Source organism: Acromyrmex echinatior, chromosome 11 (genome assembly GCF_024713525.1).
Source record: "Acromyrmex echinatior isolate Ae372 chromosome 11, ASM2471352v2, whole genome shotgun sequence".
Taxonomy (NCBI): domain Eukaryota; kingdom Metazoa; phylum Arthropoda; class Insecta; order Hymenoptera; family Formicidae; genus Acromyrmex; species Acromyrmex echinatior.
The window spans coordinates 6,120,219-6,133,832 of NC_141862.1; the positions used below are offsets into that span (position 1 = coordinate 6,120,219).

Genomic DNA, 13,614 nt, shown 5'->3' on the forward strand with positions numbered 1-13,614 from the left:
GGCAAAACGCGGCGTGCATGCATATTCAACGGGACACGAGAGGAGCTAGAGGACGGGGGTGCGTGCACGCGTGCATGTGCCATCGTAGTCATAGGAATAATAAAAATTCGAGGGTTGAAATTATTTAGATTTATGCCCGCTCTCTTGTCCGTCGTGCCATGCCGTCGTGCCGCCGTCGCGTCGCGATTCGATTCCAGGGAACAAATTTCATGCATTATTCAGGACCCGGGTCCGACCGATGCAACCACCCCCTTCCGGTCCCGGTCGCAATGGAAGCGATCCACTCGAAAAAAAAAAATCGTTTTTAATCTCTCGTCGCGCCCCAATAACGCGCGTGTATCTCTCATCGTAACCACCCTCGTGACTCTTTAAGAAGCGGAAGACGATACAGCAATACAGCGATTCGATCCACGTACATGCAGCGGCACATTGGAATCTTTGTAAGAAAAACCGTACACTTTACAGAATTTATATGATTACGGATGTTTGAAAATCCTACTTCGACACATATTTTGCAGAGAGAGGGGGAGAGAGAGAGAGAGAGAGAGAGAGAGAGAGAGAGAGAGAGAATAATTACTCTTATTTATTCAAAACGATTGATGCTACATCACCTGTTGAAGATGCTGTTTTTTCTAGCGCATCCTACATAACAAATGAGATACGTTCGCGCGTATGTTTTCTCAATCTCAATTTGAAATTATTTCAGTAGACATTATCAGCGCTATTCTTATTCTATCTTTACCGTAATTCATTAAAACGCAAAAGAAGAATAAAATGCGCAACAAACAGCACATCGAATGTATCCTTGATACATTCGATTATTTATTTTGTTTGAGCTATTATTTTTATCAGAGAGAGAGAAAGAGAGAGAGAGAGAGAGAGAGAGAGAGAGAGAGATTCGACAAGTGTCATCGAACACATTTTAATCCCGCCCACGTAAAAACGTCATGCATGTTTAATTAATTGACGGCACGAGGCGATAATCGTCTTATCCGCGGATTGGCGAGTTTAACATCTGCCTGTTTAGCAGACTGAAAACTTTCGTTTCATTACCCTCGCGGACTCTCGGCGTGTTGCATCTTCGGGTCGAAAATTGCTGTCGAATATGAAGAAGGCAATCCTCTTGGTAATTGCCCTTTCTGTCGCGACCTGTGCCGATGGCAGAGTTTATTACCTGAAGAATCTAGATGGTACGCGAGATAACGACGCGATTTATCCGATGGAACAGCAGGCTTCTCGCGATCTGGATCTGGCTTTCTCCGCGGGGGACTCCCTCGAGAACGAGAATGTCGTACCTACGACTAGAAAGGTCAGTAAACGTTCAGAAATTCTATAATCGAAAAGCTATTCTATAATCGAAAACGAATAAAAGAATATGCCAAGGTCTGCACAAAGTCTCAAGTATACGAAAATTAATTAATTAATTTTTCGTATCTTTTTCGTGATTTCTAAAAAAGGAACGCCGCTACCGTTATTTTTTTCGATAACGATTGTGTATTTTTTTTTCCGTCTGTAACGATAACGGTAACGAATTCAGTTGTTATACTTAAAATCTCTATTATCTTTATATCATATTGCTATGTATCTATTTGATACATTATATTATTTTTGATTTAATAGAAATATTTTGTTTTAATAAAAATTTAAATGTTATAAAAAAATATTATATACTTTTTACCTTAGATTGCATTCCGATTGCAGTCGTTGTCAATACTGAAAATTTGTTATGCTTACATACACGTGTAACGTAAACTATATAAATTTGCAGTACTAGCAGTAAATATACTGTATGCACTCTTGATAACAACGTTAATGTTTATAAAAACAACAACACGTGTAATGAAAGCTTGATTGTATAACTAACAAAATATGGATTATTAATTGTAAAAATTAATATTGTAAATTTAATATCTTACTCTTTAACATTAAAAAGTAATGAAAAAAATAACAAATCATTTCACACTTTCTAATAATGTAAGTAATGGGGTAACTGCGTTATAAATGCGTTACTTTTATAAAGTGACGTAGTTTCTAACCCTGGTGAGAGATTCTTACATGTGAATTAAATCCTATATACATATAATATTAAATACATACAGATATATTGTATATGTATATTTAATATTTATCTTGACCAGGTATACCCTCTCACACCGGAAAAGCCGTATGTCGGATTGAGCAGGGACGTGAATCGACCAGTCGCGTACTACAGATTATCCGGCGAACCGGCTGCCAGAAGAGGCAGCTTCGATGACGTCATTCTCATTCCGCAAGGAGGCCGGAAATTGATGAAGCTGAACGGTGACAATAAGGGCGAATTGATCTTGGAACTTCGCGTCATAGCCAATCACGATAGTGCGCAACTCGCGCGTTAAAATTAAACTTTCATTCATCTACATCCGTATAATACGTATACATATACGAGGAAAACGCGCGGCGCGACGCTTGAATTGATAAGAAACGAACGTTATGCAGTTAAATCGCATTGTTTTTATTACGTTCAACTTACAACAACGAGTACTTTCTATCGATACATATAGATACATCGGAATACTATTGTAATATTTACAGTACATATCACATGTCGAATTTCATCGGAGCTATTTCATTCCAGCTGATCCGATCAGATCTTTAATACGATCCATTAATTTACGTCATGAATTGATCCGTATAGCTTTTGATTATTCAAAATCGAATGAGAATTGTGTACAATACAGAATCAGTATGAAACCAGGGTAGACAGTTTCGTTTCTATATAATGGTGCAACAACTAGGTGTGATATTTGAAAAATATTGAAGAAAAAATATACGTAAAAGTATACGTAACAAAAATATATCGTTTACAAATATATTTTTGAACATGAACCTCTGAAACCGTTGAAAGAAATATATTTTTTGCAAAAATAATAAAACAATATTTAAAGAGAATCATATATATGTATATATATCTTTCGAATTGTCACACTTTACGAATGTATCACACGTTGCGAACGTGCGACATATATTTCACTGATATAGGTTCAATCTTCCTCGGATCTTATTGCACATATTCCGGCAAATCCTATCTTGCCTCTGAGGTATTCATACTATATTTTTATATTACGGCGAAAGAATGCCGTAGCATCGCGAGTGCAGTTTCGAAGGTGTTACACGAGAAAATAACGACACTATACGACTATTTTAGTGATTAAAGTGGAAGGCGCGCGCATCCCTTTGCAAATCGCAAATTCGTTAGGAAGTAAGTTATTCCGTTACTTGTGACGTTTGCTCGGTCGATGAGTCATCCTTTGGTTCTTTCACATAGTCCACCACTAATTCGAGACCAATCAGAGCACGTAAATTCTTTCTCTCCTCTTCGGGATTTGTAACCGTATTGCCAGTGTCCTCTACCTTCGCAGTGCAGTCCTCGCCAGCTTGAAAAACCATTACGATATTACGAATATTTTATCGCAGGCGCATATACGCGTGCCTATTCGAAAATACCAGTTAGGTATCTTTGGTTTAGACTTTTAAAGTAATGGATGAACAAAAATAATAAATGAATTGTGCTTTTAAAAGTAATCAATAGCTGGTAACACTTACTATAAATTGAGATGATAAATATGTTTATTATTTTATTAAGTAAGTATGCTATAAAATAAATCACTCATATTATATGTATATATATCTCAAAACAGACTAATCCTGCATGAATTCGAAAAAAAGTGACATTGTGTACTAACAGCATTAACCAATAAAATTTGCAATCTAATTGAAAATAATTTAAATAATCTCGTTAATTATACAGACATAATATTAATAAAACAAATTATATATATGTGTGTGTGTTAGTAGAAGAAAAACGATGTAATAATATATATCTTACTTTGCTGCGTTCCCTTCGAATGATCCTCGTTCTCTATCGACGCGTCCGTCCTGGAGGTTTTCAGCTGCTGTATGTCCTGATAGGTCTTCATCAGATGCTTCAAGATATAATTGGTACCCTGCGTGTTCTCCGCGTCCTGCTGATTCTTCGACGTCGTGGCCTCGTCGCGGGTAAGATTCAACGGGCGATTCCCGCACTCCTTCGATTGCGGCACGCTAAAGGCCGAGCAATGTTTGCTCTTGAAAGATAGCTGCCGTTCGCTCGCGTGCTTGCGATCCCAAATATGGCCGGAGACGCGTAAGTCTATGAAGAAGTGTAGAGGATCGATGCCGGGGTAGGACTGCGGCATCGGATACGGCGGGTACCACAGGGGTCCAGGTAGAAAATCTGCCGGACCGGCGCCGGTGCTCATGCTGCTGGGCAGAGCGAAACCTTTCACGCCCTGAAGTACGCTCTCGCATCCTCTGCCCCCCGGCATCCCGGGCAGGAAAGGGCCTGCCCGTGAAAAGTCCAACTTCTTCTGATCTGACAATTGCAGAGGGGACACCTCCTGACTCGGCACGATGCTATTTTTCGACCGATCCTCGTAACTCCTACCGCTGCTGCGATCCAACTGCTGCGAATCCTCCGGCTTGACCTTACGCGGAAGACCTTCTCCGCCAGGAAAAACGTTCTCCGGCGGTTGGGTCTGTTCAAAGTGTCGCGGTCGTTCGTCGAAGAAGCTCTTACTGTGCTGTCGCGAAAACTCGGTCTTATTCTCGTCAATGGGTTTAAGAATATCTATATCGCTTCCAAAGTTAGGTTTTTGATCGAATGCCGCGCCGAGTTTGTTCTCCATCGTGTCCAAATAGGTATCGGGTCGCTTGCCATCGTTCTCCAAACGAGTCTCCGGCGATACTTGAGAAGGCTGCTGCTGCGCTGCCGAGTGATAGTATTTCTCCGAATGCTGGTGATAATGATGATGATGATGATGATGATGCGACCGTTCCTTCGTCGTGAGTTCGAGTGGTCTATCCCGTGTGTCTCGCCAAGATCGCTTACGGCGTCGCGGTGCATTTGGTGTACTTCCGCCAACACTGCCAACACTGCCAACACTACCCACACCACCACCACCGCCGCCGCCACCGCCACCGCCACCGCCGGTCGACGATGCCTCCGCCTTGGCTTGTACGAAGGAACGTAGCATCTCGCTGAAGAAGAAGCTATGAGGTGTCAGTGGCACGTTGTATAGGTACGGAGGAGTGGCCGCCAGAAGACGAGAAACGAGATCTCCACCCGACAGAGAAGCTGGAGTCTTTAGGGTTGATGGATCGCCCGTGGTAGTCGTCATTTTGGTTATTCTATTTCGATAAAAGAAATGGAAAAATCTCCAGATTGGTAATTGCATCTTTAGATTATCAGCATCGGATAGGTACTGACAATGAGATTAACTAAGGTAAATGATGATTTAGCGTCGCAGATCTAATTATCTAATTACCATCGCGCCCCCTCCATATTTTTTACTTTTACACTTTGCTATCTCAGTCACAAATTGAATAGGTACTCTACTTTTGCGATGCTCGCGATGAATATTTATACAAGTTAATTCTGAAGAACGTAATTAAATTCTATCAGCAAACTCCATTAGTATAGTCATATTTTTTATATATCGTTGTTAATTCCGTTACTTCGTCATAAGCTTTAATATTTATTTATTATTGTTATTATTATTTTATATATGTACGTTTCGTTTAGTTATCTCTATAATAGAGATTAACAAAATTCTTAACGAGTTGTAAAAAGACGAATTAAATAAGATGCTTAGACGGATTCATGTTTTATTTAATTTTCCAAATGATTACACGAATATTCTGCAAACGACATGGAATAGCAGGTTTAACGATGTAATGAGTGTGTACGAAACTCGACGTACAAGCACGATTCGCCGATGTGGAAGTGAGCTACTATTGTCTTGTGAAATTAATTGAATGGCTCCCAACCTCAAGTCTAAGACCAAGGAAGAACGGAATCTATAGTGAGACGGGATGAACCAGCCGGATATCGCGTCATTCATTAAGGAATACTAATTTCTGTCAAGTACACGTTCGCTTTCACTCGAGTGTAGGGTGAGGATTTCCGCCAAGTTATTGAGAATTTCTTGCGTAAATTCGTTGACGCAGACATTTCAATTGATATCGGTATCTGCTGAAAATCTCTTCCGCAAATTTGGAATTCTTGCACTACAGTATGTCAGTATAGAATGTATAGATGTACTGTAATCTCTGTAAAGATTTATTTAAAAAATTATTTTGTCATCCTCACATGTATGATATACGTTTTTGTACCATTATTGTATCATCAACCACCTTTTGTTGAATTTTATAAAAACAATGTCTATACGCAAGCGGAAAAGATAAATTGTCCTTTGAAACACAACGGATCTTCAGGAGAAATTCGGCTTTTCAATTTTATGTTCTTGCGACAAATAAACTCACGGTGTGGTGACTACAGTCGTCGAAGAAATTTTTCTTCGACGATTCGCAAAGGCACAGAGATTCCTAAAAAGATTTCAACGCGAAAAGATCGAAGAACAACGGGGCGTGGACAGCAGAGAGAGAAAGAGGGGGAGAGGGAGACAAAGAAAGAGAGAGAAAGAGAAGATCTGTATCCGTGCGTTCACGTGTACAGAGAGAGAGAGAGAGAGAGAGAGAGAGAGAGAGAGAGAGAGAGAGAACGAGTGAGAGAGGGATCGGGCATTGTTTCGGTCCATTGTTTCCCAAACAAACGGCGTCCACGTTGTTTCGTCAGGAGATATTATGTTCAGCCAGACAGGCAGGACGAACGGGAAATGGACTGCTGTCAGTTTTACTCTTCGTGATAAATACCCGTTGCCGCCGTCGCCGCCGCCGCCATAATTCCGCTCATCCGTATTGCGCGATGCATGTCAAAGTTATAACCACGATGACAAGATTGGGTTTCTTTTTACTTATCAAAAATTCTACTCTCATAAAATCCCGAATTATAAAATTCAAGTTATTAATATTCTGATTATTAAAATTTTGGTTACTTTATTACTTATTGTCCTAAAAAAAAAGAAAACAAAAATGAGATGGCGTTTTTTCAGGTATTTTCAATTTGCCAAAGAGCTAACAAGATGAAGCGTTCGCCTGGAGGAAATCTGTAAGAGGAAATCCTTGGGAGCATCGACGATTTTTTTCTCATGCAGATACTCGTTTAAGGGAAAATGGTACTGGCTGGAAAGCTATTCCAAAGATCGTAAAGAGACTTTACTAGGAAGAGAGGGAGGGAGGGAAAAAGAGAGAGAGAGAGAGAGACGGCATGGGCGTTATATTATTATTCCGCTTGAGGCGATCAGCGAGACGATGGAAGACGCGGATCATTCCGACGTCGACGACGCGTCGTCAACCGTCGTCACTGTCGTCACTATCGTCACCGTGCAGTGGAGACTACGAGAGGCGATCCTGACGATCTCGATTTCATCGCGGCGCGGTGCGGAGTGACGCGCGAGGGAAGGCCGGTTTACGATTCATAAGACAACTCGGCGGATTGAATTAAGCTCGCTCGCGCTGCGGCAGCTGCCAGTCCCGTTCGCCACCGGGCGGGCGGCGCGAATCTGCATAATCCCGTTCGCGTCGACGATTCTAATTGGCGGATTGTTTCAATCTCTGTCGCTGCGAATATTTGCATTCGCGCTGCTCTACCCTCTACCTCCCTCGGCCTCAGCCTGCCGCCCTCGGTGCTCGGTACCCTTCCGCCCCTGTCCCTCTCTCCCCCCCCCCCCCTCCCCCTGGTACCCTTCGCCTTCATATCTCTTCCTATCGCTGCTTCGCCTTCTGCCTTTCCCAAACTCTGATCCCAAACTCTTTCTCTCTTCTTCCTCGTGACTCGTCTCGTTTCGTTTCGTCTCGTCTCGTCTCGTCTCGTCTCTTCTTTCTACCCCTGTAACCTCCTTTCGGCATTCACTTTATCGCGTCACTATTTCCATCGTGAGATGCAAAAGGTATCAAATAATGATCACACTCGCATCTCTTATTTGTGCAGATTTCTACTCAATCTGATAATATACGCATCCTACTCGTATATTTCTTTCCTTTCACGCTATCACATTTTTATATTTACTTATTTATTTATGTATTTTCTTTTTCACTCTGAGATTAGTGTTTCCTATAAAATAGTAAAAGAAGCGTTTTGATACGATTGTTGTCATCCAATTGAATTGCAACAGTCTGGTTTCATTTTGTCCATTATTGGATACCGCGGACGACCGATTGTCGAATATTTCGTCCTTAAGAAGTAGTTTACGACACTTTCGATAGTTGACCACTTTTCTATATTTTTTGTAGATAATTTGTCCAAAAATATCATTTAAAAGTATTCCAAAAATATTTCTCTTTGTACGCATACGACAATAAGTCCAACATCGATAATGTCTCTGTATAATAATGTTTAAAATCTTTTTATACCGATTATCTTTATGCTTCACGCAGTTAGATTCTTTAATTTTACTTTGAGAAAAGAGATGTGCAATTCTTTTATCATTCACATAAATATTTTTATTGCGGGACGTACGCTCTCGCAGCAAACTCTCATTCTTACTTTGCATAGAGAGAAAAAGCCGACGGTTACAGCGGAATCTGGGCATTTTTTACGGTTGAACTCTCTGCGTAATTCAAACGTCCTATTCTCCGTGTTACATGAAGGAACGCTCTCGCCGAATAATTCTCGGACGTATCTTTGAAATCTTGCACCCCCCAAGAAATAAGATAATCCATCTGATATCATATTCGACTATTTTTTTGAACAGATATTATTGACACTTGACACTTTGTTATTGCTATTATTATCGTTCAACATTATTTATTCTTTGTGTTCTTTTATACATTTTTTCAAAATCAGAATGTAAATATTCTAGAAATGTACCTACATCCGGTTGATATTATACAAAAAAATTAGGATAATTTATTCCCGAAAAGAAACAATTAATAAAACTGATTAATAAATAATAATGAGTTATAAACAAGACTACTATATAAATAAATCAAATAAAGTATAAGAAATCATCAAAATTGATCGAGGCTAGATTAATATTTAATATTATTCCATGTAAATTTTAAATATATATATCTTATTTCAGTTACACAAACTGCGTACCGAATGCTGTCGAACTTGCAACGCAATCATAAACTAAAATAATAATCTCATGAATTAAACTGATCATAGATCTATAAGATAATATCTATTGGGTACTAGTACTTATCCTAACAAACAATGTGTAAGAACTTGTTGCGAAAAATTTTGAAATTTACATACAAGTATTATTAGATCAAAGTCTAGACATCAAAGTCTATATATCTATAGTCTCGACCGAGCGGCGGTGTTTGGCGGTTTCTTTTACTTATCTTAGTAATAAAAACCTAAAGAGTGTTTAGTTATTTATTTCAATATTATCAAAGATTTTTTTGGCAAATTGCGAGAATTGAAAGAATATATAGATACTACATTGATCATGCATGTATAACGTCGACAAAGAAATACAGCGAGTGTTACGCGATGAAAATTATTGCGGCTATCACGCGGTAATCACGTTAATTGCGTTATATTCTTGTACATGAAAAGAAAACAAACCGTTTGCGGAATCGATCGTTTTGATTATCATGCAGATGCGATATGCACGGCAGATGTTTAACGGGAAGTACATAAAATAGCCAGTTAAGCGGTACAGTCGCAGCATCATCATTAGACGGCACGTATGGCACGTATGGCACGTATAGCGCGTAATAGGTATAAGAGAATCGCGTTGCTTCGTGAAAAAAGATACACAAGTACCGTACATTTGCGTCAAGAAGCAAAAGCGCCGGAAAAAGAAGCAAATTCTCAATTTATTTCACCAAAATTGAATATAATGAAACGGATAATTAAATTATTACGCGAACAAAGTATTAATTTTTCTCATAAATCTCGACTCTTGCGCAAATAAAATAAATCGCTGCAATTAAATAGTGCTAAAAACAAAAATCTACTCATTTTATTAAAAATAATCAACACGGTCTCCGCGCCACTCTATGACGGAAAGATAAATAGAGTATAACTTGTACGCTCTCACGGAAAAAAATCGCGCTACAAGTTGTGCTCTCCGTTTCGCGGTCCAATGTTCCAATCTTGGCGCTATTCCGTATCATCGTCGGCGCGAGTAGTCGATGACCCTCGGGGGTGCGAAAGAACGATCCTCAAGAGATGGTCGCAGATGGTCGCAGACTCACCTGTACGCCTGTACCCGTGATACCGACGACGGCGAGTGGCGAGTGGCGAACGACGGACGACGAACGGCGAATGGCGGGATTCTCAAAGTTGGCGCCGCTTCGTATTAAACGATTACGATGATCCACCGGGATGACGATCTAGACGATCTACGGATATCCCTCTGTCGTCGTCCAAGAATATGGCACGAAGCAGGTATTGGACGCGTGCCGCTAGTCGTCGCGGCAAATGAGATAATAATCGGAGGACTCAGTCACTCGTCGTCGACGGCTGCGTGGCAGTCGGGATGGTTGTGTGGTGCGGTGGCGGCAGAGCGGTGACGGCGGCGACGGCGGTGGGGGTTGTATTCCATCCCTTGGCGACCGTCGGTGACGAGGCGAGGGTGCGAGAGAGTGACGGGGAGCGTTGTGGAAGAGCGCGCGAGGGAGGTAGTAGCTAGTAGGTAGTAGGTAGTAGATAGAGGACGAACGAGCGCGCGCGCGAGAGAGAGAGAGAGAGAGAGAGGAAGTGGAGGAGGGCTAGGAGGCGGGAGGGTGGTGGTTTTTGAGATGATCCGGCCAATCTGCGCATCATTTCCCCCGATGCACCCCTCCTCCTCCCCCGCCGCGCCAGGCCGCGCGCGTAGCGGCAAACCGGCGCGCGGATTCCGCACCACCGCAAGCAGCGTGGAAAGCCCTGTTGAATGCCACATTTCGAGGCAAAGACGAAGTGGGAGAGGGTACGTGCCGCAGGGAGGAAGCGCGAGGGAGGGACCGCGGGCGTTTGCGGCGCGAAGAATGGAAGATAGAGACAGATAGAGAAAGGAGGGGGCGGCACTAAAAAGTGAAGAGGGAAGAGTAATGCTGAGGGATGAGGGAGAGAGAGGCGCCGCAGCCAGCTCTCCCTCCCCCACCCCCCTCTCTCTCTCTCTCTCTCTCTCGCGACTCTCGCGCGCGCGAAACACGCGGTAGCCCTGCTGGGGAGAAAAAAAAAGTGGAAAACAGATATAGGCGAGGAGGAATCTTTCTCCCTGGCTCGTTCCTCCGCTTTTCTGTATATAGCTCTATTCTCGCGCTTGCTGCGAAACGACACGACGCGACGTGTCTCTTCGACGAGGGTATATAATCTACGAGTACGTATACGTACGTAGACATACGTGCAGTTTACGCGTCGCCGCCACCTCGAAGGGATCGCGCATACCTCCGTTTATATAAAACCAAATGGAATTGAAAAATTCGCGTTTACGCGTCATACAGTTTGTCCCGCGGCTCCTCGCGCTATAAACAATGATCGAGAGAGCATATGGAACGCCACAACGTCTTAATTAGGATAAGAGCGCGAGGTTCCTCACCTCGTCTCTCTTATTATATAGATACAAGTCTTTTAAGAACAACACACCCTTCTTTATTCTCTTTTAAATTTTATTTATTTCAAGAAATTATTTCTTAATCATATCCGATTTCATTCTTTCTTTCATTAGATGGATCGGAGGAAAAACATGCAGTTTGCGAGACAGGATGAATTGTTGGCAAATTAGACAAGACTTAAGCAGGTTTAAACTTTCTTCTCGAAGCAGTGAGAAGAAGGCGAGAATATTCGCGAAAAGGAAATCAATCTCCATCGTTAATAATATATCCGACCGTGATCGATACTATTAACTCTTTACGTTTGATTTGAGTATCGATGTTGAAAGATATCGGAGCTCTTTTCTCTGCATTATGCTTTACGCATTACGCATTACGCATTACGCTTCACGCATTATACGTGCGAGAAAGCTCGAGGGTTCACGGCGTAGAGATACACGAGCGACATACATTTTTCAATAGAATTACAAGAGAATCATATACACACACATCGACTCCGTTAAATTCGCCGACGTTCGCCGGTGATTGAAAAGAGTACCACCGTCATATTTGCAGACGTCGTTTTTCGTAAGATTATTTTCTACGACGAATAAATGCGGTAGAAAATAATAATTTTTTTCTTGAAAATTTTAAAAATTATATCACGGAGGAATCGCTGTAGGTAACTTTGCATGTTTCATTTGCAAAATTCATTAGCCTATATCTCGACAACGTATACGATATAATTGACAAGTCAAATCTCCAAACTGATGAAATAAATTAAATTAAATTAAACTTATTTCGCGTAACTTATTACACGTGTATCCGAGCTAAACAATTTCGCTGTTTTAAATGTTATTTAAAAAAATTGTAATAAATAACGGCGCGAGATAGAAATAATTTCGCTAACAGCTGTCAGGCGTTTTCCTTCGAAGGTGGTAATTAGTTCTTTTGTAACGTGCGAGCGGTCGATTAATGGGAGGGAGATAAATAATGCGCCGAAAGTTTATCGCGGCGCGTTGTGTGCATTTATTATTTATCGAGACTTTTCCTGCGGCGCGCAGTCGCGCTCTCTTTGCCCGATGTAGAAGAGACTGGATGACCACTTACGTCACACCGTACGTGAAACGATGCTAATTGGTCCACCGCAAGAGGGGTAGCGACGCGTGAAACGCTCGCTCGTACCACTCGTCGCCCAAGTCGACGCGACGCTTCGTTTCTACCCTCTCGTACCTCTATATATACATACTCTCTATAGTCTATAGGTACTGATTCACCGTGGACCCGTGGACGTCGGACGAGGACCGGATAAATCCATGCACGCACCCGCGACACGTTCAGCTCGTTAATTATATAAAGAATTTCTCAGATTTCTCTCTCTCTTTCTCTCTCTCAAACACACACACACACACACACATATCTATCTCTCTCTCTCGCGCGCGTGCGCATACCTTGTGTGCCGCCAAACGTATGATTCGCCCGAGTTTTTTCAATATAAATTGACACTATTCCGTATAAAAACTTTTGCGCAAATAAAAATGTTGTTTCGAAAAAATCGAAAAAGATATACATATATTATAAAAAACGAGTCTTTCATTCAAAATTTCAAATGCTTGAAAATACAAAGCGTTCCCACAATTCGGTAAATAAGTTTAACATATAGGTACATATAAAGAGAAAGGAGATTGTTAAGTTGTTTTCGAGATATCAGTTTTCTGATTAACAAAGCTATGTCCTAAAATTTATTCTACGATATCTTTTATTATTGATTGTATATTATATATACATTATATTTAACAGTTTATACAGGTATGTGTATATATATATATATATATCTCAAGTAGATTTCAAATGATTTTTAATTTGACATATACGATCGTTCTTTCAACGATGAATAACCTCTAAGTAAATTAGGGGAAAAGGATATGAAGTTTGGGAGCGGCTTGCAATCCGAAATCGTTGCTCCCAAGAGAGAAAGTCAGCTGGAAGAATGAAAAGAGAAAAGGAGGGCATACAGGAGCGATCGTGAGTATCCTAAATTTCAATCGACGCGACGATTCGACGGAAGGCACCGAGAGTCTCTCATCTGGCTCTTCGGGCTCTTCGGGCTCGAATACTCGAGGAGGTGGAGGTAGCGAAAGGATACACGAAGAGGGAGAGTGTGCGGGG

The 13,614-nt window shown here is 41.3% G+C and overlaps 2 protein-coding genes across 2 annotated transcripts; one reads left to right on the forward strand and one right to left on the reverse strand.

Moving 5' to 3' along the window:
• The first annotated feature begins 974 nt into the window (after positions 1-974).
• LOC105150365 (hypothetical protein) lies at positions 975-2,928 on the forward strand. The gene is made up of 2 exons (XM_011063389.2): positions 975-1,309; positions 2,139-2,928. The coding sequence occupies exons 1-2, from the start codon at positions 1,106-1,108 to the stop codon at positions 2,373-2,375; spliced, it is 441 nt and encodes a 146-aa protein (XP_011061691.2). The 5' UTR covers positions 975-1,105; the 3' UTR covers positions 2,376-2,928.
• LOC105150379 (uncharacterized) lies at positions 2,468-10,479 on the reverse strand. The gene is made up of 3 exons (XM_011063404.2): positions 10,126-10,479; positions 3,866-5,205; positions 2,468-3,413 (listed from the first exon to the last, which is right to left on the reverse strand). The coding sequence occupies exons 2-3, from the start codon at positions 5,193-5,195 to the stop codon at positions 3,244-3,246; spliced, it is 1,500 nt and encodes a 499-aa protein (XP_011061706.2). The 5' UTR covers positions 5,196-5,205; positions 10,126-10,479; the 3' UTR covers positions 2,468-3,243.
• Between the last annotated feature and the right edge of the window lie 3,135 nt (positions 10,480-13,614).